We start from the raw sequence: 22,838 nt of genomic DNA, 5'->3' as shown, positions 1-22,838 counted from the left end.
GAAATAAAAATAAAAAAATAATCAAACCTACCAAACAAATAAACAAAAAACCCTGAAAGCCATATCATTTCCAGAAGAGGAACAAATTTATTACAAATTTTTTTTGTTAAAAAAAAAGGTGGGGGTGCGGGGGGAGGGGGGTAGGTATGATGGCACATGCCTTTAATCCCAGAACTCCAGAGGTAGAGGCAGGCTGATCTCTGTGAGTTCAAGGCCAGCCTGATCTACAAATTAAGTTCTAGGAAAACCAGGGCTGTTACACACACACAAAAAAACCCTATCTCAAAAAATCAAAACAACAACAAAACCCAAAACAAAACAAAACCAGAGAGATGGCTGAGCAGTTAGGAGCACTGAGTACTACTACTCTTAGAGAGAGAGAACCAACCCATGTTTGCTTTCTAGCACCAACATGGCACCTCCCAAGTCTTTGTAACTCTCTTCCCAAGGGATTAGATACCCTCTCCTTGGCCTCTGAAGATACTACATGTAAGCAAATGATAAAAATTTTTAACAATCTTAAAATTTCCAAAATACACTCTAATTTTGCAATCATGGGGTTGGGGATATGCATGCGCATTGGCAACATAGAAAAAGCAAGGGCTATGGTTCACAGTGCCTGTAACTGCACCCCATCGATATGTCCAGAGGTGCATGTCTGCAGGCTAGCTGTGAAGCCCCATACACTCCAACGTTTACTGTGTAATAACCACTTAATTCCCAGTGTCACTGGAAGGAAGGATAAGTGAACCTTATGCTAGCCCCAAGAAGCTCTGGAATGGTCATTCTAGATGCTTGGCCTGCCTAGCCATTCCTTTTGTTGTTATCCTCACTTCAGCTCACCTGCAAGGTCTTCTAAGCCTTGGAGCGGCAGGGCGACTGTCTCCAAACGCTTCTTCAGCTCATCCTTGAGGTACTGCTCACCAATGAGCAGTGAGAGTTCTTGGCACAGTGTCTGAGCCTCCTTAATCTCGTTGTCTAATTGTCCCAAGTCAGACCGAATCTCACTGGTCTCCTCGAGCTGCTGCTTTACAGCATCAGGTTGGGTGCTGATGGCTGACTGGCCACTCAGTCGCTGTCCGACCGCCTTCACCTTTTCTGACAAGTCCTGGAGCAGGTCTTGATATTGGGTACTTTTAACAATAGCTTGGTCAATTTGGCTGGAACGGGAGTTAAGCTTGTCAGTGAGCTCAACCCACTTCTGACTGATGCTTTGCAGATCTTTGTGTACTTGGTTGGCAGATGGAGACACATCTCCAGGACCCGTTAGGATACCCTGAGCTGCCTCGTTCAGCTGCTCATGCTGCTGCCTTCGTGCTTCAAATTCCTTCAGCATAAACTGGAACAGAAATAACACAGAGATGTTTAGACAGAGAAAAGACATCTAAAAGCAGTGTCAAAACAAAAACTGAGTTTGGACTGTGCCAGCCCATTTTGAAAATAAGCCAGAAAACTCTAGGGACCAGATTACTAAGATAATGTAGCACTATCTTTAAGAATTGCTTAATACAACTTTATTTTGAAAGAATCACTGATTCTATTTTTCTCCTGTAGTTTTTCTACTTTCATTTTAGTATTGGTTACTATGGTCATCGTAGACTGAGAAAATGGGCTAAACTTCAGCAGGCACTTCACATCGGTCCTCTGAAACAGTTTACACACTGCTCCCTGTGTTCATCAGAGTACTAAGCTTGTCACTTAGGCTCTCCAGGCCTCTGATCATCTTTCTTTACTGGAATTCTATGATCATATACCATCTGAACACGGTAATACAATACAGCTAGAGAAAGACCATCATTAAAGCAAGCACCATGCCTTTAATGAATATTACTGACCTCTGCTGCTCTCACCAAAGACATTAGAATTACAAGTGCTGCAGCCCTGGGCCCCAATCCTGGCTCTATTACTCTAGCTGTTCATCCTTAAAAAGCTTCCAGGACAGCTTCAAACCTAGCACCCTCAGAAAGATGAGGAAGACAGTAAAGTTCATGTCTCAGCTGCTGTAAAATCAAACAAGGCAATTCATGGACAATAACCAACATTTTCACAAAATATGACACAACCTCAAGAAATAACAGGTGTGAAAAAGCGAACCATAATAAAATATAATGAGGGTGAAGATTATCAATCACTGCATGAGTGTGAAACCTGCTGCCATGAAAGCCTGGGAGGAATGATTAAGTGTGGGCTAGAAACAACAGGCCAAAGAGCAGACTCAGAAGAGCTACCCAAGCTGTCACAAGGAAGAGTGAATCAACGGCCCGTGAGAGAGCTCAGCAGGTAGAGCTGCTTGCCACTAGGACTATGACTTGAGCTCCATCCTTGGAATCCAAGAAATTTTGGAAATGAGAACCAACTTCTGAAGGTGTCCTTTGACCTGCACGTGTGTGTAGGTGGCACACATGTCCCTGTTTCACTTAAAAAAGAATGACTAGGAATACCTCAAACAGCAGGGAGCAGGACTAGTGAAGGGTGCCTCAGGGAGGGCCTGGGATTAGCAAAGGTGTCTAATAAATGAAACTGGCAAAACAGGAGAGGACCAGACTGTAAAGGCCTGACACACCACACTGAACAAGAGCTTAGATTGTTCAACAGGTAGCCAAGAAACACTGAGCTTTTGAATATACACAGGTATGAAAACTGCATGTAATTGTGTCAGCAACTGGGAGGCTGTTTTGATGTCATAGTCTATAGATTAAATTTTCACAGAGAATGGAGAAGCTATAGTTCTCAAAGGATGGTTCACGGATATGTTAGAGTGCCTAGGCCCTTTCAGAGTCCAGGGAGTCAAAACTATTTTCATAATAGTAGGATGTTTTTTGTTTTTTAAAGTTCTTGTTTTCATATCCGGGCATGGCATTGTAGTACATTCTTATAGTCAGTCTATTATCCAGGAAGCTAAAGGAGAAGGATTCCCTGCAAGCCTGAGGCCTGCTTAGGCAACATAGTAAATTCAAGGTCAACGTATGCTACAGAGTGAGACCCTGTCTCAACAAAACAAGTTCTTATTCCCTCATGGACATCTGGTGTGGATTTACAGAGTTTACCCAATGATTACAACAGATAGAATGTGGGACTAACATTAAAGTGGTGGTTTTAGCATTATTTAGAAATTAAATAATGAATACATATTAAATTCCTGACTTGATAGAGTATCGGTAAATACCAATAGATCAATACAAGACAGCCTTGTAAGATTCTCAATAATTTTGGGGCCTGAAGTGGTTAAGATTCTCAGAGTTTTTAAGAGTTAAAAACAACAAACAAACAAACAAAACAACCAAGGGGCTGGAGAGATGGTTCAGAGGTTAAGAGCACTGACTGCTCTTCCAGAGATCCTGAGTTCAATTCCCAGCAGCCATATGGTGGCTCACAACCTGTAACTACAGTTTCAGGGAATCAGATATCCTCTTCAGCACTCCACAGATACTAGGCACACATATGCACACATATGGTGAACAGACATGAATGCAGGCAAAACATCCATACACATAAAATAATAAAATTAAACAAAAAAACCACAGGCAAACATTGGATTAGAACAGTATTTGTAGGTAGACTAAGACACATGTAAGGCTGAAAGAAAAGGTTTCTTTAAAAACTGTTCTTAGACCTGATCTTGAAGAACAAGGCAGAAGGGAGCAACGGGACAGGTACAGAGAAGGGGGCGGAGCAGAGCCAGGGCTCTAGGCAAGCTTGCACTGGACATGACTTTTCTACTCAATCAGCCGCAGATAGATACAAAATATATTAAGTAATGTGCTCACGTACTACTGGGAATTAAAAATAAGGTATGAATTTAATTTACTCAGGAAACATTCCCCCATTTTAAAATTCATTGACCTTACTGCCTGTTAAAGATATTGAGTTAAGAGTTCTATTTGTTACTTGATGGGCATCTTGATAAAATCTCACAAATACAATCTTACCAAACTGAGAAAAGTAAACTTTGTCTGGGGGGTCATGATAAAATTTACTTACTGGAAGTAGCATTGAAACCCATCTTTCTTTGCTCTAGGCATTAAATCAACTTCACTTACCTGGACCTGCTGCTTCTGGGCATTCAACATGTTGGGGTCAATAGACAGGGGACCAAGAACTCCCATCATCAGCTCCTTCTCCATCAGCCAAGGGCGGAGCTGGGACTCTGCAGCCTGGAAGCAGGCCAGATGGCTTGCAGATTCCTCTAGCTGCTTTTGGCGAGCCACAGTAACCTCTGTGGCCTTTTCCCATCGAGAATCTGTTGAGAGGAAATGAGAGAATGCAGTGGGCTTGGTCCCTAAGATGTACTCCTAACATACTACAGGAAATGAGACAAGAGCCATTATTTAACATTTTAAAAAATTAAAAACAACCTTAAAAACATTTAAAAACTAAAGCAATACAAATAGTTCTGTGTGTTCATTAGACTGGTAGTGGCAAGAAGCCACACCCGCTGAAACTGTATGGCAGCCTCCCTGTCCCCAACATGCTCTGCATAAGATGGATTACATATATTATAGTGTTATTATAAACATTTTCCAAGAAATTTGTTACAAATATTCATTTATATTAAATACCATGAACATATAAATTAGTAAATCTCTTTATCAGATTATCTCTCATTTTCCTTTTAACTTTATGCATGTGTGTGTGTGTGGATATTGGCACAAGAGTGCAGTGCTCTTCAGAGGCCAGATGTGATGGAGCCTGAGCTACAGAAGGTTGGGAGCTGACCAATGTGGGTGTCGTGACCCCAGTCTGCTACAAGAACAGTGTGCGCCTGTAACCACTGAGCCAGCTTTCTAAGTCCAGGTGTTGTTGTTTTGTTTTTGAGACAGGGTCTCACCATGTACCCCTGACTGGACGGAGCTCACTATGTAGACCAGGCTGGCTCAGCTTTACAGAGAACTACCTGCTTCCATCACTAAGTGCTGGATTAAAGATACTTCCCTCTTTCCTTCCTTCCTTCCTTCTTCCCTCCTTCCTTTCTTTCACCTTGTACTCACAGAGATCCACACACCTTTCCCTCCTGAGTGCTGGGATTCAAGGTTTAGGTCACTACTTCCCACTTTCATTTTTATCCCCAATAATCCCTTTAGCTTCTGACCAGAGTAGACTATCAGCTTGACTTGTCCTAGAAAGCCAGATTTCTCTTGACTTGAATTTCTAAAATTTCCCCTGTTCAAGTCATTACCTAGTCCTAGACAGATAGGCCTTTTGCTTCCTTAAAAAAGTTAATTGAAAATAATTCTAGCTTTTTAGGGTGTACTAACATTTTCAATTTGCTTTGGAGACAAGATTTTTTAAAATTATTTATTTTAATTTTATGTGCATTGGTGTTTTGCCTGCATATGTGTCTGTGTGGGAGTGTTTTATATGCTAAAACTGGAGTTACTGACAGTTGTGAGCTGCCATGTGGGTGCTTGGAATTGGAACTCAGGTCCTTTTAAAGAGCAGCCAGTGTTCTTAACTGCTGAGCCATCTCCTGAGACTGGATATTTTAGGAATAAAATATCCCTGTGATGACTTACTGAGGTCCTCTTGCATTTTCTTCCAGTTTTCTGCTTCTTGTGAGTTGGGATATGTCTCCAGTAATCCGGCCAGGGCTTCCTTTACTTTCTGGATTTTAGGGGAATTCTGTTCCAATTCAGCCAGGAAAGCCTAGGGAGAAAAAAGTATAACATATATGCCATGAGATTCTGGGCAGGAGGCACAGCTTTGTGTGTGGTAGAAGTTTGGAAGACTGACTGAGCTGGAGGTCTCAACTGTTCTGTGGCTTGTTCCATAAACTCAATGCATTTAAGTTCTTTGCTTCAGAATTTACTTTAAAATGAAAATGGTGGGATCTGAGCTCTTTTAAGTACAACAGACCAATGAAACTAAACTGAGTAGGGACCACCACTTCTTACTAATCAGAAGTGCCAAGATAAGATGGTGGCAGTATTTTGGTAGTTAAAAGAGCTGACATGCCATGATCAATTGGGACATTAAAATTTTTGAAGAAAATTTCTATGTTCTTGTATTTTCTGACAATTTCTCTAGTCTACATTGAACTTTAAACATTAAAATTATTATGCATATGAGTATTTGTCTGCTGTTTTTGTGTGCACCACATGAATGCCTTGTGCTGGAGGAAGCCTTCTGAGTTTGATCCCATGGAGCCAGAGTTATATATGGTGTGGGTGCTGTGAACTAAACCTGGGTCTTTTGTAAGAGAATCAAGTGCTCTTAACCATTAAGGCTTCTCTCCTGCCCAAGACATTTCCATTTTAAGAATAAATACATATCCACTTTTTTTTTTTTTTTTTGAGACAGGGTTTCTCTGTGTAGCCCTGGCTGTCCTGGAACTCTGTAGACCAGGCTGGCCTTGAACTCAGAAATCCGCCTGCCTCTGCCTCTGCCTCCCAAGTGCTGGGATTAAAAGCCTGCACCACCACCACCCGGCATATCCACAATTTTTAGGTTCCCCTAAGAGTTGCAAAAATGCCTGGACAAGAAAAGTTTAGCTATCTTGTTGTATCACATGGAAAATAAGACTCAATTCTCAATGGGCTAATAATGTGGGGGGAAAGGAGGGAGCTAGCCTCTTTGTGAAAACATGCCCCTTCCCCTGAATCTGAATTATAACAATTTCTTATTTTATAGGTAACAAAAATTCTCAAGGAGACTGGAATGAGGTATGTTAAAATTTTGGAGGACAAACATACCACCAATTTCAATCAAGAATAGATTCCATTCAGGCGTAGGCCCTAGCCTAGGGCATGAGAACCTGTAGGAACCTCCTCCCATCTTGCTCGGGTACAGCTCACCATGGAAACACATGTGGTACCTTGTTAGATTCTGCTTGGGCTTTTACTGTTTCTGTCTTGGTTGGAGACAAAGAGGCATCCATGGCTTTCAGAACTTCTTCTTTTGATTCTAACCATTGTAGTACAGAGCTCGCTTCCTTCTGAACTTCCTCCATTCTGCTGAGGACACTCTGAAGGCTTTCCTGGCGTTCCCGAAGCGATCCTCCCAGTTTCTCGTACTTTGAGTTTACATCAGACATGTCACACTGAATCTCTGTAAGGTCTAGTGGCATGGAAGAAACAGTGAGATTGGTAATCCCTCTCATCTATCAGGATCAAGCATCCCTCCTAACTCTTCTAGTCAACTAGTGATTACCTTCCTCCAAAGTTCCTGTTTAAATAAACAAAGTGAAAAAAACATAACACTAATCTGTTTTCTGGCTTTGGAATTTTATACACAGATGAATACCATGAAATGCTGAGTAAATATGGCATTAACAGAAGTGAGGAGGTGAAGTTAGATGTCAACTTTAGCATCCTGTTGGGATTAATCAACTTTGAACATTCTTCTGGTCCCTCTTCAAATTACTGACAGATAGTTTGGAGACTATTTTGGCCAGGAGACAGAGAAAGATTACTGCTAGACTAGCTTTTTGTTTGTTTTGAGATAGTCTGATATAGCAAAGGCCAGCAAAGCCTGGACTTCTAATCTTTTTGCCTCTACCTTCCACATGCTGGGCTTATAGACCCAAAACACCACATCTGGCTTTAGAATAGTTTCTTTCTAACTTACAGATCCACATGTACTTTCTTGTAGGTCTTTCCTTATTGACCTAATTTGGTGACCCAGTATGCTTGCTTGGAACCTTCAGTTCTAGGAGAGCAACCTGTTTAGCCTATAGCCAGCTAACAGGGAGATATTGTAGTTGCTCCTCTCTAGATTTATACCCTCATGTCCCTCTGGCAGCTGTTATTTCACACATATTAAAACACATACATAGCAAACATGAACATTGGTTCAACACAGCCAACAAGACGGCACTGTTGAAATGCAGTTCTCACCTTTGCAGGTGTGGTATCCGTTTACACTGCCTACAGAGCTTCCTACAGGGGGTAGTACGGAACCTGAGCAGAAGGACAGGGAGACAAACAGGGCAAGACCAACGTGTTAGGAATACATATAGGCACAGCATTTTTCTTCTCTGGCTCTCATCTTAAGCTTGGGTATTGGAAAGTTAACACAGCACAAGACAACATACTCATGGGAAGAGACAGGTCACTTCAGTTGTCAGACAGCAAAGTGTCATTTATGTTTCAGTTCCTCCACAGTAATGATCAGCAACTCTTTCTATAGAAATAACAATTCACCTTAAATTTTCAGTTGGGTTCAGTGAAACCTTTTCTGATTTGCATGAAGCAAGAATTATTAAAACAATTAAGTCTTTAGAATGGTATCTGCCATATTTTAGAATGAGGATTTGTAATCAAGTTAAAACATTACCTTTAATATCAGAGTCTGTCATTGTAAAGGCAGAGAATATGAAGCACAGTTAGTATAAAGGTTGGTTACTAAAAGCCCTTCTTATGTTGCTTCTATAGGAGGCAGCTTTTTTTCCTTCATGACCTCTTTTTGCTCTACATCCTCTACCAGAAAACAGATATAAGCACTGAAGACACAGCTCATAAGCATTCTACAAGTCTGCCATTGGGTGCCTAATCCTCTTTCTAATAGTCAAAGTTTCACCTCCATTCTTTCCAAGTGACTTCCTTTTATTTTGGAGGAGTTTCTAAGTTAAATATAAATCAGGGTATGAAGTTACTAAGATTATATAAAAGTCAGAGAAATATTCATGACACAATGCTGAGATGAAAGGACAGAATCATAACTCTCCAGCATCACATTTATTTGGGCGTTTTGTGTGTGTATGTATGTGTGTGTATATAACTTACTTAGAAGACAACTTGGAGTTGCTTCTCTCATTATGTATCCCAGGTACTGAACTCAGATCATCACAGTTAGCAGCAAGTGCCTTCACCTGCTAAGCCATGTTGTTGCCCTGAATGTTAGAGTTTAACTATTTGAAATCATTATTTATTTACTTTTATTTATGTGAGTACACTATCGCTTCCGTTTTTGTTGATTATTTATTTATTTATATATGTAAGTACACTGTCGCTCTCTTCAGACACATCAGAAGAGGGCATCAGATCCCATCACAGATGGTTGTGAGCCATCATGTGGTTGCTAGGATTTGAACTCAGGACCTCTGGAAGAGTAGTCAGTGCTCTTAACCACTGAGCTTACCTCTCCAGCCCCTGAAATTCTTTTTTTTTTTTTAATTTAATTTTATGTATATGGGTGTTTTGCCTGCATTCACATGTGTATCATATGTGTATAATGCCTTTATAGGCCAGAAGATGTCATATCCCCTGGAACTATAAATACACATACAGTTATAAACCATTATGTATTGCTGGGAATCTAGCCTTGGTCCTCTGAAAGAGCCCTAAATGCTTTTAACCAATGAACCATTTCTCCGTCCAGCTTTTTAAATTCTTGACTTGAATCAATCTCTCCCTCCCCACCCCTTCTGACAAGACTCATACTAGGTAAATTCAATATGTAGCAAAAGATGGCCTTCTTCTAATCCTCCAAATCCCCCCAAAAGTTTGTATTATAGACATGGGCCACTATGGCCAGTTTATTGATATTAGGGTTTCTCTATATAGCCCTAGCTGTCCTAGAACTTGCTCTGTATACCAGGATGGCTTTGAATTCAGAGATTTATCTGTCTCTGCTGGGATTAAAGATGTGTGACACCACTGTCAGGCTGATTTAGGTTTCTTAAACTAAAACTATTCAATTAGCTGGGTGTGGTAGCACATGCACTCTGGAGGCAAGGGCAGGGCAGGAGGTTCTCTGTGGGTTCATGGCCAGTATGTTTGGTCTGCATAGTGAGCTCCAGAACAGCCAGAGCTACATAGTAAGATCTTGTCTCAAAAAAAAAAAAAAAAAAAAAAAAAATCATTCAATGAATTTCTTCTTTTGTTTTGTTCTGGCGTATGTGTGTATACAAAGGTCACAGGGGTGCTGTGCTGTGTGTTAGGATGCACACCTCTGATCCCAGCATGTGGGAAGCAGAGGTAGGTGCATCTCTGTGAACTTGAGGCCAGACTGGTCTATAAAGTGAGTTCCAGAACAGCAGAGAAACTCTGTCTTGAAAATCAATCAGTCAATCAATCAATCAATCAATCAATCAATGAAACAAAAAAGTACATACATATACACAAACAGAAAACCCACCTACCAACAAATAAATAAATAAAACCAACTTTAAAGTACTGAAGAAAAGAAGTTTTTCTTGTGCTAAACACACACACACACACACACACACACAGAGAGAGAGAGAGAGAGAGAGAGAGAGAGAGAGAGAGAGAGAGAGAATAATCTTTTCCTTAGGTATTTAAATGTCTTTAGTAGTATAGTCAGTCTGGTAATAAACATAAATAATAAATAAAATAAATATTAGATTCCAACTAACAATACATAAAGGACTATGAACTCATGCTGATTTTGCTTAAAAGATTTGGTTATGGCCAAAGATTATTCATGCAACTGGGCACAACATTTATGTTCCCTTTGAAGGAGTTTGCCAGCCTTTGATGTACCAGTACCTAGATTCTCTCTAGACACTTACACCCACCCACGGCTAAAAAATGGTATCATACCTGTATCGTTTACATGCTCAAAACAGAAAAACTCCCCAAGATAAAAAATTTAACTGTACATTCATTCACTGTTATCCCTAAGTGGGCCCTCTAATTCACTTACTTACAAGAAGAATTTTTCGAAATGGAGCAGCATTGTTCAGCATGGTAAGAAACAGATCAGAATGAAAGCAAATACAGCTTTGTGGATCTTCTTTCTTCCCATACTCAGCTTTCATTTTTATTTTAATTAAACAAAAAAGCATCTCCAAAGGCCACAAGCAAAGAGTGGTGCATGCATTCATTACATTTTTTTTTTTTTTTTTCCCGAGACAGGGTTTCTCTGTGTAGCCCTGGCTGTCCTGGAACTCACTCTGTAGACCAAGCTGGTCTCAAACTCAGAAATCTGGCTGCCTCTGCCTCCCAAGTGCTGGGATTAAAGGCGTGCACCACCACTGCCCGGCTCATTCATTACATTTTGAAGATCCTATACTCACCTGTCTTAGCTTGGGAATCAGGTGCTGTGATGTCCATGATGAGACTTTCTAAGGAAGTGCCTTTGGAGTTGATTTCTTCCACTAGGACTCCTTTACTTGCCCAATCATCTAGAAGACCCTGTTAAAAGAACCAGATTGGCAAATGAAACATCTGGGCCTTCCCACATCAGCAGAGACAACTGTTTTTTTGTTTTTGTTTTAAATTTTATTTATTCACCATTGCTCTCTTCAGACCAGAAGAGGGCATCAGATCCTATTACAGACATTTGTGAGCCACCATGTGGGTTCAGGGAATTGAACTCAGGACCTCTGGAAGAGCAGTCAGTGCTCTTAACCGCTGAGCCGTCTCTCCAGCCTGAGACAACTGTTATAGACATAGTTCCTGCCATTTTATTTTATGTGTATGAGTGTTCTGTGTGTATGTATACATATGTTCCATGTGCATGCCAGATGCCTGCAGAGGTCAGAAGAAGGGATTGGATTCCCCGGGACTGGAGTTATAGACAGTTGTAAAACACCACATACGTGCTACAAACCAAACCTGGGTCACCTGAAGAACAAGAAGAGCTCCGAACTCCTGAACCATCTCTCCAGCAACCCTCTTACCATTTTGACAAGAAACTATCCCCATCCTAGATACAGTGGCAGAAGCCTTTAATTCTAGTACTTTGGAGGCATTCTGTGAGTTCTGTAGACAGATTGATTCTTGGACCAACCAGAGCTACATGGTAAGACTTTGTCTCATCAAAGAAAGAAAGAAAGAAAGAAAGAAAGAAAGAAAGAAAGAAAGAAAGAAAGAAAGAAAGAAAGAGAGGGAGGGAGGAAGAAAGGGAGGAAGAAAGGAAGACAGACTGTGCTCATAAGTCAGCCATTACAAGATACTTGTTTAGTCAGCTCTTAGAACTCTAAGAGCACAAGAGGAGACAAGGAGAGAGGAAAACATTGAGTTAAAGCAGTGGTTTGCAAGTGTGAAAAAGAAGACAGAAAATAACCAGAAAACAAAAGAGAAATCAGTTATCTGAAATGTATAGATATGGAGACTACACTGTACAGTTAAGGGAACCTTATGTTGGGTTATACAGTGACTACACTGTACAGTTATTAAGGGAACCTTATGTTGGGTTATACAGTGACTACACTGTACAGTTATTAAGGGAACCTTATGTTGGGTTATAGACAGTGACTACACTGTATAGTTATTAGGGGAACCTTATGTTGGGTTATAGACAGAGCTCAAGCAACCACACACAGAAAGGCATTAGGAAAGAACAGCAGCAGGCTAAAAGAAAAGGAGCAGGCAATGTTAAGTCCCCAGGATATGACAGCCTGCCAGAGAAATGGGGCACTAATCATTCTAGAGCAGGGATGTGTCTCAGCCTTTAGCAACTTGCTCTGTGAGACCACTGAGGTCTGCTTTAGCTTGATTTTACCTCTGCCCTATAGAGCAGCAGCACAGCAAGACAAAGAAGCATTAATGTCTAGCAAGCTCACATGCACCACACTTCAAATTGACAGGTAGGCAGTCACTGCTTGTCAAATCAGTCATTAATCACTCTTCATTGTTTAAGGTTTCAGACTTAAAACACTAAGGGCCCTATGAACTAATAAAGTTGAAGAATCTCTTCTTCCCTCAATTATTCTCAGCAAAAGTAACCAAATTCTTCTCTTTCATCTGCTCCAGCTTCAGCTTGGTTTTTTGAGAGAGACATGAATTATTTGGAGTGAGGTGCTGTGTGAGCAGAAGCCTGGGGCTTGCCATGAAGCTGGTTTTCAAGCCTGCGTTTCTCATGACAAGCCAGAGCTTTAGTTCCTCCCCCACAGCCTCAGACTCAATGTCAGCTCTTGTGCAGCTGTTTAATTCCCAAGCGTGAGTAGTAATAATTCTTAGCCAGAAGACGAAAATGCAAGCTTCTCAAGAAATGGACTTAACCAATCCTTTTTATGATGTATTTTAAATTTCCTATGACATCATGACAGGTATCTAAGAATAGTCTGTGCTGGTTTTTTGGAAACTATGTTTCAAGTAGCCAAGGCTGGCTCAAACTTAATGCTCAGCTGAGGCATAACTTTCTCCTTCTCCTTTCCACGTTTTGAGATTTATAGGTATGTACCACCACGCCTGACTCTGGTTTTGAAGGAGACGTCACTGTGCTCAGTTCTAGGTAGGGCATATGGACTCACATCAGGGAAGGAATTCCCATGTGGACAGATAAACTGGATTTTCTATGCCACCCCCCTATCATATCTGGAGTTCAGTGTGTATAAACTTTCAAACCACTGTCTAGCCAGATTGCTGGGGACCCTATTGTTTACCTACCTTCAAGTGCTCAATCTGCTTTTCTAATTCCTTAGCACTCACAAAAGCCTCTGCAGGTGGAAGATTCCCTTCAGTTTCTTTCAGCCATTTCTGGAAGGTTCTAATCAGTTTCCGGAATTCATCCAACTGCTCCTGGCAAGTTGATGCATCTTTCTCTCTGTGAACAAAGATTTCTTTAACTCATCAGAGTAGGTTTGTAAAATGGACTTGAACTAAAAAGTAGGTTCATTCTGGGACTCTAGGCACTAATTTCTAACAGGGCCCTTCCTTTCCATAGTAAGTTTGGCTGTATACACAAGGTAGAAAAGCATCAAACTCAAGAATCGTTGACCTTCTTTGGATATTTTTAGGGAAAGAAGTCTTTAATCTTACTCTAGGCTAAAGTGAAAGTGAGAAAACTAAAGGAAGCCTGCTATTTAGATACTATGATACAACAGAAAGAATGCTGGCTTTGGCTCTTCAACACAGCAAACTGTTATATTGAAGGTATTTGACTCTTTCCAGACTCAACTCAAGGGTCTGAGAGGTGGGCCAATAGTTAACAGCACTTACTGCTTTAGTAAAGGAACTGGATTTGGTTCCCAGTATTTATATGGTGGCTCACAATCAACTGATTCTCATTTCAGAAGCCTTCCTCTGGCCTTTGGGGGCGTGTGTGTGTGTACATACGTATGTATGTATGTACATATATATGTATGTATGTGTTGCATATAAACTCAGGCAGGTGCACACACACAGAACTTACAAAAAATCTGACTTGAGTGCTGAATTGAAGGCTTAAAAAAGTTAGATGATTGGCTATGAGCTACACATGCTCATAAAGAAAATAAATCAAGGAATGATTGTATCTTCCAGGGATCAATTCAGAGATCCTGGTTCTTCCTGTAGCTTCAACAGTAAGGAGGAAAAAAGCCCTCTAGGCCGCTGGCTTTAAACTCACTTGTTACATATGCAACCAAGTCTGGCTTAGAACGTTTAATACTTCCGTTCCCACTCTGAATGCTGGGATTACAAGTGTGTGCCACCACACATGGCAAGTATTGGTTTGAGTAGCAGTTTTCTTTTAGTCATCAAGGTGACCGCCTGCTAAATCAATATTGCAATTGTTTCTAAACCAAGATAAGAAGTCTTATTCATGGTCTTAAACCCATGTGAGGCTTCTAATGGAAAATAATGAGTTTGCAATAGTAAATTAAAATCTGCAAGCATTTGTCATACATTCTTGTATGTGCTAAAAGAATCCAGACATTTCTTAATGTTATCCAAAAGATATTCATGTGTACATGTATGTGCCTGCTTGTATATCTGTGCACTAGGTGACCTAGGAGGCCAAAGAGAGCACTGGATCTCCTGCAATCACAGTGTGGGTGCAGGCAACCAAACACAGCTCTTCCCAAAGTGCTCTTCACTGCTGAGTCATCTCTCTGGCCCACAAATATAACTCATGATCATACCTGGGAAGTCTCTAGATTTTGTCTTTATTTTAAATTCAGCTATAATCTTACTTATAATCCCAGATTTGTTCTGTTTGCTTCAGGTAACCTGGGCTTTTGGTTACTCAGACCTGATACTGAGACACATCAATCAGTAATGGAAAGCAATAAACATCAACCACATTAGGTGACTTGCCTAAAGAGGCAGTCTTCTGGGTCAGTAGCAGAGTTCTAGACACAGCTTTTTATAGTAAGGAAGTAAAGAGTGTCTCACTCTACTTCGTTATCAATGACATAGAGATGGGAATAGCTCGTCATCAATGACAGAGAGATGGGAGTCAATGACAGACAGATGGTAGTAGCTCTTCATCAGTGACCAGTGCAGGTGAGCACTCACCTCTCTTGAACTGTCTTCTGCAGCTCTGTAAAATCCGTCTTAAGGTTCTGTATCTTGTCTTGATGCTGAGACAGGTCCAGTGCAAAGCCACAAGAGCCCAGAGCAGTAACAAGGTGCTCAAGAGTGTCTAGGTTCTCCTTTTGGTCTTCCATTTCCAAAGTGAGTTCCTGTTTATTAAACATATTAAAAGCAATATACTAAATGATCCGACCCATTATCTTACTTTTTTAATCTTTCTGTGCACATGTGTGTATATGGTGTGGTAGTGATGGCGGTGGTGTATGTGTGTGGAGGTTATGGGACAACCTCTATTGTAGGTCCTCGCTTTCCACACTGTTTGAGATAGAGACTCTTTTTGTTGTTCCTTCCTGTACATGCCAGGCTAGCTGGCCCATGAACCTGCAAGGATCCTCTTGTCTCTGCCTCCTATAGCCCCACAGGAGCACTGAGGTTGCAGAAGCAAACTTGTGTTCAGCTTTACATACAAAAATAAACAATAAAACCTCAATTCTATTTAATGTGTGTTATGGCAGAAACAGCAGCACAGATTCATAATCCTTACATCTGTGACAGAACAGTGACATCCTGGCAGTTTATTTACTTTATCTAGTGTCCAGAATTTGGCTTCTAACTGTCATTCCCTACCAAAACCGGAATTCTTGGAGAAAAAAACAAAGACAAGCAAACAAGAAACTGACTTCAGTATGGGAAGAAGGCACTCCTATATTGATAGAGATATGTCAAAAGGACATAAGAACACAGCTTAAAGGGGATCCTACTGACTGAATTTGGTGAAACTTTCACATATCACAAAGAATAATGAATCTTGCTCATAATTAAGCTGTCTCTGCTATTTTTATAAAGAGATAAAATAATTAGCAACTGGTGAATCTAGGAAAGACTATGTTGTTATTTGTTGGGCCATTCCTACTTTACTACAAAGTCTAAAATTACTCAAAACAAACAAAAGCATTTAGGAACCAAAACAAACAAAAGCATTTTGGAACCAAAACAAAACAGTAAGATCCTACTTAGAAAACAGAAAAAAGAAACTTGAGTAGGTCTGGTGAAATGGCTGAGCCAGCATAGAGACTTTCTCTCAAGCCTGCTGAGGTGATTTCAATGGAAAATGTCCCTCATAGTTCAGGCATTTGAACACTTGGTTGCCAGTTGGTGACATTGTTTGGTAGGTTTAGGAGGTATGGCTTTTTTCGAGGAGACACATCATTGAGCGTCATCTTTGAGAGCTTATGGCCTCACCCAGCTTCCAGTTCTGTCTCTCTGCATCATGCTTGTGATTGAGGATGGAAGCTTCTGCTACTTGATCTAGTCATCATGACTATTGCTTGCTGCCATTCATCCCTGCACAACACGTGCCCATCTCCCTGTAACCTCACACATAGGACAAAACAAACTCTTCCTTCTGTGTCATGGTATTTTATCAAAGCAACAGAAAAAGTTTAAAAACCTGATAATCTGTTTGAGCCCCTGAGGCCACATGGTAGAAAAAAGAGGGCTCCTCTGAGCACCCCTCCACTTATAACCACTTTCCCATGAAGAGATGTAAAAAATAAAACAAGTAAGTTGAATAAACTTATGGCAATAATGTAAGAATGTATGTGAGGTACTACAGACAGGAATGTGGGCTATCTAGACATTCTGGAATTCAAACTGGCCACTACTTACTCAAGTTAAGTATGTACATAACACCATGACTCAGTAATTGTCCTCCTCGGTTCTTATTAGTAAAGTTGACAATGCTTTTGTCAACTACCTACTAGTTCTTTCTCCTCTAGATATAAGACTATTTCGCAGTATCTTTCAAAGTTGGGTATGGGTATTTAAACCTGGCTTTGACTAATGAAATGCAAATGGCTATGCCATACACTCCCCGTCTTACAGAAGAAACCATCAGAGCACATGTCAGGATGAAGTCTCTATCAGCCTGCATGTGGCTACACTGAGTGGAATGGACTTACTCATCTCAGATTAGCCTTGTATATGAAAAGTGAAGAAGAAATCCACACTGTTTTGTTTACAAGATAATGCAGGTAGAGTTTCCAGCATTCCCAACACTGTGTGTGCTTGGTAAATACTACTTTTCATCTTGCCCTTGCTTTTATTCTAAGATGACAGGTAAGTCTCCTCACCTGGATCTGCTGGGAGAAATGTGCAATATCTTGATCTGGCTGGTTCCCAGAGGCCAGCAGTCGACTTTTGTTTTCCATGAACTGCTGCAGCTTGTTGGAGAGCTGCTCAAACATCTCAGCCTGGGGCAGGAGCTTCTTTAGGTTGCTCTCCTTCTCTTGCTGCTGGAGCTGGAGCTGTTGGAAGCGCTGGTTCAGCTCTGCCAGTTTGCCCTGCAGCACTGAGGCTGAGCTGCTGTCAGCTGTTTCCATGAATTGAGTGACCATCTCACGGGTGGCTTCCAAGCTGCTCTTTTGTCTAGCAATGTCTTGCTTCAGTTTCTGTCATCAAGAGCAAGTCTGTCAGTTGGGGCTTACTTATGCTAGTATATCTGAGCCATCAATTGCTAACTTTGTAATAGCGCCATGCTCAAGGAGACTGGAGGACTGTAATTGAGCCTCAAGAATGGTACATCCTTTATTTCTCCATCCACTTCATCAAATTATTTTGCTCCTACCACTTTTCCTTGGGTTCAACAGTGGTTTGGAAATTAGGAAGAAAATTTTTCTGTCTTTTTTATGGTGTTGAAGATTGAACTCAGTATCTTCCCTATGTTAATAAGCATGCATTTTATCACTGAGTTACATTTTCAGCCCCAGTAGCAGAAATGTCTACACGGATTTAGTCATCATCTTCAAGTCTTATTACAAGATTCTTGGACAGGAATTATTTCCTGTTACTTTCTCAAAGTTATATTATTACAGAAATGGCAAAAAACATCTCCTAGTATATAACTCTCAGGAGAAAGGCTTTCTTACCATGTTGTTGGCCAAGGCTTCTTGGATGACTCCTGATGAGAGTGTTGCCACCTGCTCGCCTTCCAGGTTTTGTTCAACTTCCCTCATGGACTGCAGCAGGCTCTCCATACTTTCCTGAACACTCTGAGACTGAGCAATTGCCTTCTGCAGCAAAGCAGACCGCTCAGCCAAGCTACAAGAGAGGCTCTGGAAGCGGTTGAATATGGAATCTGGAAAACAGAGGCCATGAGAAAAAAAATAGTAGATCCTATTTTTATAAGGTATTTTTAGAAAGATTAAAAGGTGAGTGTGGTAGGATATGCCTATAATCCTGGTATTCAGGAGGCTGAGGCAGATGGACTTTGAGGTCAGCCTGATCTACATAGTGAGCTCAAGGCTAGCTCACATACATAGCAAGTTTCTGGAAACCCCCCCCCAAATAAAGAAATAAAGAAATATAGAGATAAATAGATAGATAAATAGATAGATAGGTAGCTAGATGATAGATAGTAGCCCAATAGTCTACACCTTTAACCCCAGCACTAGAGATTAAAAAGCAAGAGGTCTCTGTAAAAAGGCGGTCCCCAGGTCTATGTAGTGAGTTCCAAGACAGACAGCGCTACATAGTGAGACCCTGCCTCAAATAAAAACAAAACAAAACTCAAACAAATACTCAGAAAGTAATTAACATTAAAACAAATGGAATATTTTTGAAGAATATTAGCAAAGCAGCCAAATTCAATTAATTAGTAATTTGGCATTTAATAAGAACCAGAAATTATGCAATATGCTAAAGACTAAAGAAAATTAAGATAAAGTCTCTGGTCTTAACAAAATTAAGGTTGCAAATCAGCATAAGCAGAGAAAAACATAACATAACTAACTGTAAAAAGCCCTGAGTACTATATTAGTACTAAAAGCATGTCCTAGAGAAAGTCAAGATAATTCTTTCTTTCTTTGTTTCTTTTAAATGACAGTGTGTAGTCATTTGATGAGATGCCCCCTCATAAGTCATGACCATTTAAATACTTGGTCCCCAGCTGGCAGGATGAAGACGTGTGGCCTTGTTGGAGGAAGTGTGCTACTGAGGGTGGTTTTAGTTACAGTTCCAAAACCTCCTCCCATGCCCAGTGTACTCTCTCTGTGTATATAGCTTATGGTTCAAGATGTGAGCTCTCAGCTGTTCCTGCCAACATGCCTTTGCTCTGCCATCATGAACTCTATCCCTCTAGAATAGTAAGCCAAAGTTAAATATTCTCCTTTATAAGTTGCCTTGGTCATGGTGTTTTATCATAGTAAAGTAACTAAGACACAGGATTACTGGTTAGGCTATAAGCTCTCAGTCCTGTCTCCTTTCTTCCCTCACCCACCTGTTGTAAGTAAATCTGATAAGATATTTTTGGTATACAAATTATATTTTAAGATGCACACATATTATGGGATGACTACATCATATTAGTAATATATTTACCTCACATAATTAGAAACAGGAGAAGTATCAAAGGCAGTAAAACTTGGGAATGGTGAGTTTCCTTAGAAAATGAAACAAACAGGGTTCACTGACAGCAGATGATACTAAAAGGGTTGAAGCCATAGAGTGAAAGCCATTGAAAGTGTAGTAATAGAGTTCACTGGAAAGTGAGCTATTTCATGACACCTTACACATGTATGTTGCGTGTAGCTTTTGCTACCCACCTTGTGTTCCTGGTGGGTTACATGGTTGCACCCACTTAGGAGTTATCCCAGATCCATTGTGGACTGAAGAAACATACATACACACACACACACACACACACACACACACACACACACACACACACATCAGTTATTCTCAAAATGCCTTGGCTAGCAACGACTAATTAGGGAATACCTAATTTGTCCCCTACTACCCCAGCCATTGGCTAACATCTTTATTGATGGATCAAGAACCAATTGGTGAACAAGACCTTCAGCATCAGTACTTGCAGATTCCAGATTAAATCAAAGATTCAGAACTGCACCCTACACTTGTATGTCCCCTGCCCTTAGCTTAGTGCTCTGGATACCTATTTACACAGTTTGCTACCTACCACAAAACAAAGATTACAGTAGACCTAAGGGGGAGGAGTACTGTGCTGCTTCATACCTGTAGTTTCTTGAATAGGCCTACGGTCCAGGGCTGGCTCTCCTTCAATGTCCATTAGGTCATGAGCTGCTTTTTGAAGCTTTTCTACAGGTACTTGGTGTTCAGCCAATTCTTCCTGTAACTGCTGCTTGCCCAAAACAATAGCAAAAAAACAAAACAAAACAAACAAAACCAAAGAATTTATGAATCTCATCTTGCCTAAGATGTCTCAACTAACATATTTTTAGTAGTATTTACTTTTATTAGTTCCCTTTACGCCATGAAATATAAGACCTTGACACACAAACATGGTCTGAATCTGCCTACCTTTGTTGTTGCAAGCTGCTGTTGCAGGATTCCAGGGTCAGAGGCAACAGTGTCTGAGAGGAGCTTCTCCACACTGGCCTCACAAGTCAACATCCAGGCCTGCAGGCTGTCAGCACTGCTCTGGAATTGCTGATATTGGCCTAGCAGCATGTTCAGATGAGAGCCCAATCGAATACACTATGCCAAAGAAATAAAGAAGTCAAAGGTAGCAGCTTCCAGAATAGAGTCCAAAGAAAGTCTTTCCTGGCTACAGAGAACTGACTACAACTTTACAAAATGAATTAACTGTCTACAAGCAGGATCACCATTGCTTGTACTGTATACTTCATTTCACCTTTTAAAACCCCAGGAAGACTTAATGAGTTGGATGACACAACACCAAAGAAATATACATCATACTAAAGGCAAAAGTAAGGACTTAAAAGTGAAAAAAAAAAAGTTCCTTTTGGGAGATTAGAGATATTGACAGAAAGATAAAGAGTAGTGTGTAGTAAATTCTAAACTTTAGGAGAAATACATTTTTTTTTTTTTGATTTTTAAGAAAATAAGGATTCATCCTAGAACAAATTGTCTAAGAAAAAAGACTGTAGTTGGCTTAAATTTTGCTGTGCTATGTCGTATAAGCCTAAGATATTGGATACAGGATACAGGAAGATGAGCACCTTTATCTTCACCAATGATATGATACATATTCCCAACATTAACAGGACTAGGTGTTAGACCATGGACCTACAGAGTCTGAATTTTTTTATAGTTGATGAAACCCATTTTCCTTTGGTTCACATACACTGTGTCTTATGACTCATACATAATTGTTTTCCCTGAAGGTTGCTGGCGGGGGGGGTGGGGGGGTGGGGTGGGGTGGGGTGTCTTTCCTTACCTTAGTGTGGAGAGTGGTGTATCTTTCTGTTGCATTCTTCAGTTTTTCATTCACTAAGATTCTGGTGGCTGATGGCTCCTGGCCTTCCTCAAAATTGTTTTCTGTTTCTAAGACTTTCTGTCCTGAGATAGTCACAAATCTCAAGTCTCCTTTGTGAGAAATGACATCCTCTGAGAAGCTTCCTTGCCTCTTTCGCAAGGAATTCAGAGCTTCAGGGCTGCTGCCTCCCTTATGCATACTATCCAATTCATTCTCAGATCGTTCCAGCCAGTTTTCAAATTCTCTGTGGTCTTGCAGGAACTTCTGAAGTTCATCTCTTAGAGTCTGTGTCTGCTTCAGCTCTGCCTCTGACTGGGCCAGGGAAGCTGCATATTGCTCCTTAAGCTCAACTAGCTTCTCTTGAAGCATCTGTTGCTCCTCAGGTGTAAGATTGTGACTGTGTTGGTCCAGAAAGGACTGAGCTGATTGTGTGGCCACAATGAAATTCTGCTGCTGAGATAGCAATTCTTGGTGACGTGCCTGGTGAATAAACAACCCCACAGACCATCAGCAGGAAAATGGGAACAATTTGGCAATATCTACAGCTAGAGGTAGGGATACTGGAGGTAGAATGGTCTCTACCTCTTTCAAAATGCCACTCTCTTGTAGGACCGGGTGTGGTGGCACATGCTTTTAATCTCTGTGAGTTCAAGGTGAGCAAAAGCTACCTAGTGAGACCCTATCTCAAAAAACAAAAACAAAACAAATTCTAAAACCCCTACCAAGTAGGTAGACAATACCATACTTAAGATGAGATATGTGAATACCAAAAAGATGTTACAGGTCCCCACTGAAGTTATGTAATGAGTTAAGAGTCAGATGTAGACTAAAGTCTACATTGAGGTCCATAAGAACATACAAATAGAATGAGTGACAGTACAGGGTGGAAGGAATATCCTCAATGGAAGAGCAGTGAAAAGGTGCTTTTCAGAGGAAGTAAACTCTAAATTGGGATCTGAAGAATAAACAAATAAAAATTAACCAAGAGCCACGTCTTCCTTTATTTTTGACATTTAAGAGGACAGCAAAGTTTTAAGAGTAATCAACACTTCAGGAGAGTGAAGTGAAGGAAAATGAGTGATGAGGTCAAGTAAGTAGGAACCAATCTTCAGAGGGAGGTAGTGAGGACAGGGAACCATAAGAAAAATATGGACTTAATATGAAGGTAAAAGAAAGTTAGCAGGGACACAACTTCTTAGAAATATAATGACTTAATATGGAAGAGTGATGGGCAGAGAGAAATCTGGAATTATTACTAGTTTGAACAATTATGTAAGAATGTACAAAGAACAGGTTGGACAGACAGGCAGGTCAGATTGTAGATTACAGAAGAATTGTTTTCAGGTTGAAATATATGTGGTTACAGGTTGCCTCAAAGAGGCAGATATATATCAACTGAAGATAAATAGATAGTTACATGGAATTTGTCAATATTGGTAATT

At 40.5% G+C, this 22,838-nt stretch overlaps 1 protein-coding gene across 19 annotated transcripts in view; it reads right to left on the bottom strand.

The window, feature by feature from the left end:
- The window catches only part of Macf1 (microtubule actin crosslinking factor 1), a 336,209-nt gene that overhangs the window by 84,182 nt on the left and 229,189 nt on the right, over window positions 1-22,838 (bottom strand). For 16 of the 19 annotated variants that reach the window (XM_076934251.1, XM_076934254.1, XM_076934256.1 and 13 more), the window contains 13 exons: window positions 21,358-21,876; window positions 20,478-20,654; window positions 20,172-20,295; window positions 18,068-18,276; window positions 17,273-17,590; window positions 15,123-15,289; window positions 13,293-13,449; window positions 10,976-11,093; window positions 7,833-7,895; window positions 6,812-7,053; window positions 5,514-5,643; window positions 4,041-4,240; window positions 844-1,339 (listed from right to left, as the gene is read on the bottom strand). In XM_076934251.1, coding sequence (XP_076790366.1) covers window positions 844-1,339; window positions 4,041-4,240; window positions 5,514-5,643; window positions 6,812-7,053; window positions 7,833-7,895; window positions 10,976-11,093; window positions 13,293-13,449; window positions 15,123-15,289; window positions 17,273-17,590; window positions 18,068-18,276; window positions 20,172-20,295; window positions 20,478-20,654; window positions 21,358-21,876 — 2,920 coding nt within the window. The remainder of the gene's footprint in view (window positions 1-843; window positions 1,340-4,040; window positions 4,241-5,513; window positions 5,644-6,811; window positions 7,054-7,832; window positions 7,896-10,975; window positions 11,094-13,292; window positions 13,450-15,122; window positions 15,290-17,272; window positions 17,591-18,067; window positions 18,277-20,171; window positions 20,296-20,477; window positions 20,655-21,357; window positions 21,877-22,838) is intronic. The other 3 variants (XM_076934255.1, XM_076934260.1, XM_076934245.1) reach the window with 1 other exon arrangement.

This window comes from Arvicanthis niloticus, chromosome 5 (assembly GCF_011762505.2).
Source record: "Arvicanthis niloticus isolate mArvNil1 chromosome 5, mArvNil1.pat.X, whole genome shotgun sequence".
NCBI classification, from domain to species: Eukaryota; Metazoa; Chordata; class Mammalia; order Rodentia; family Muridae; genus Arvicanthis; species Arvicanthis niloticus.
The sequence above is the reverse complement of the archived record's forward strand: the minus strand, read 5'-3'. Positions and strand labels throughout refer to the sequence as shown.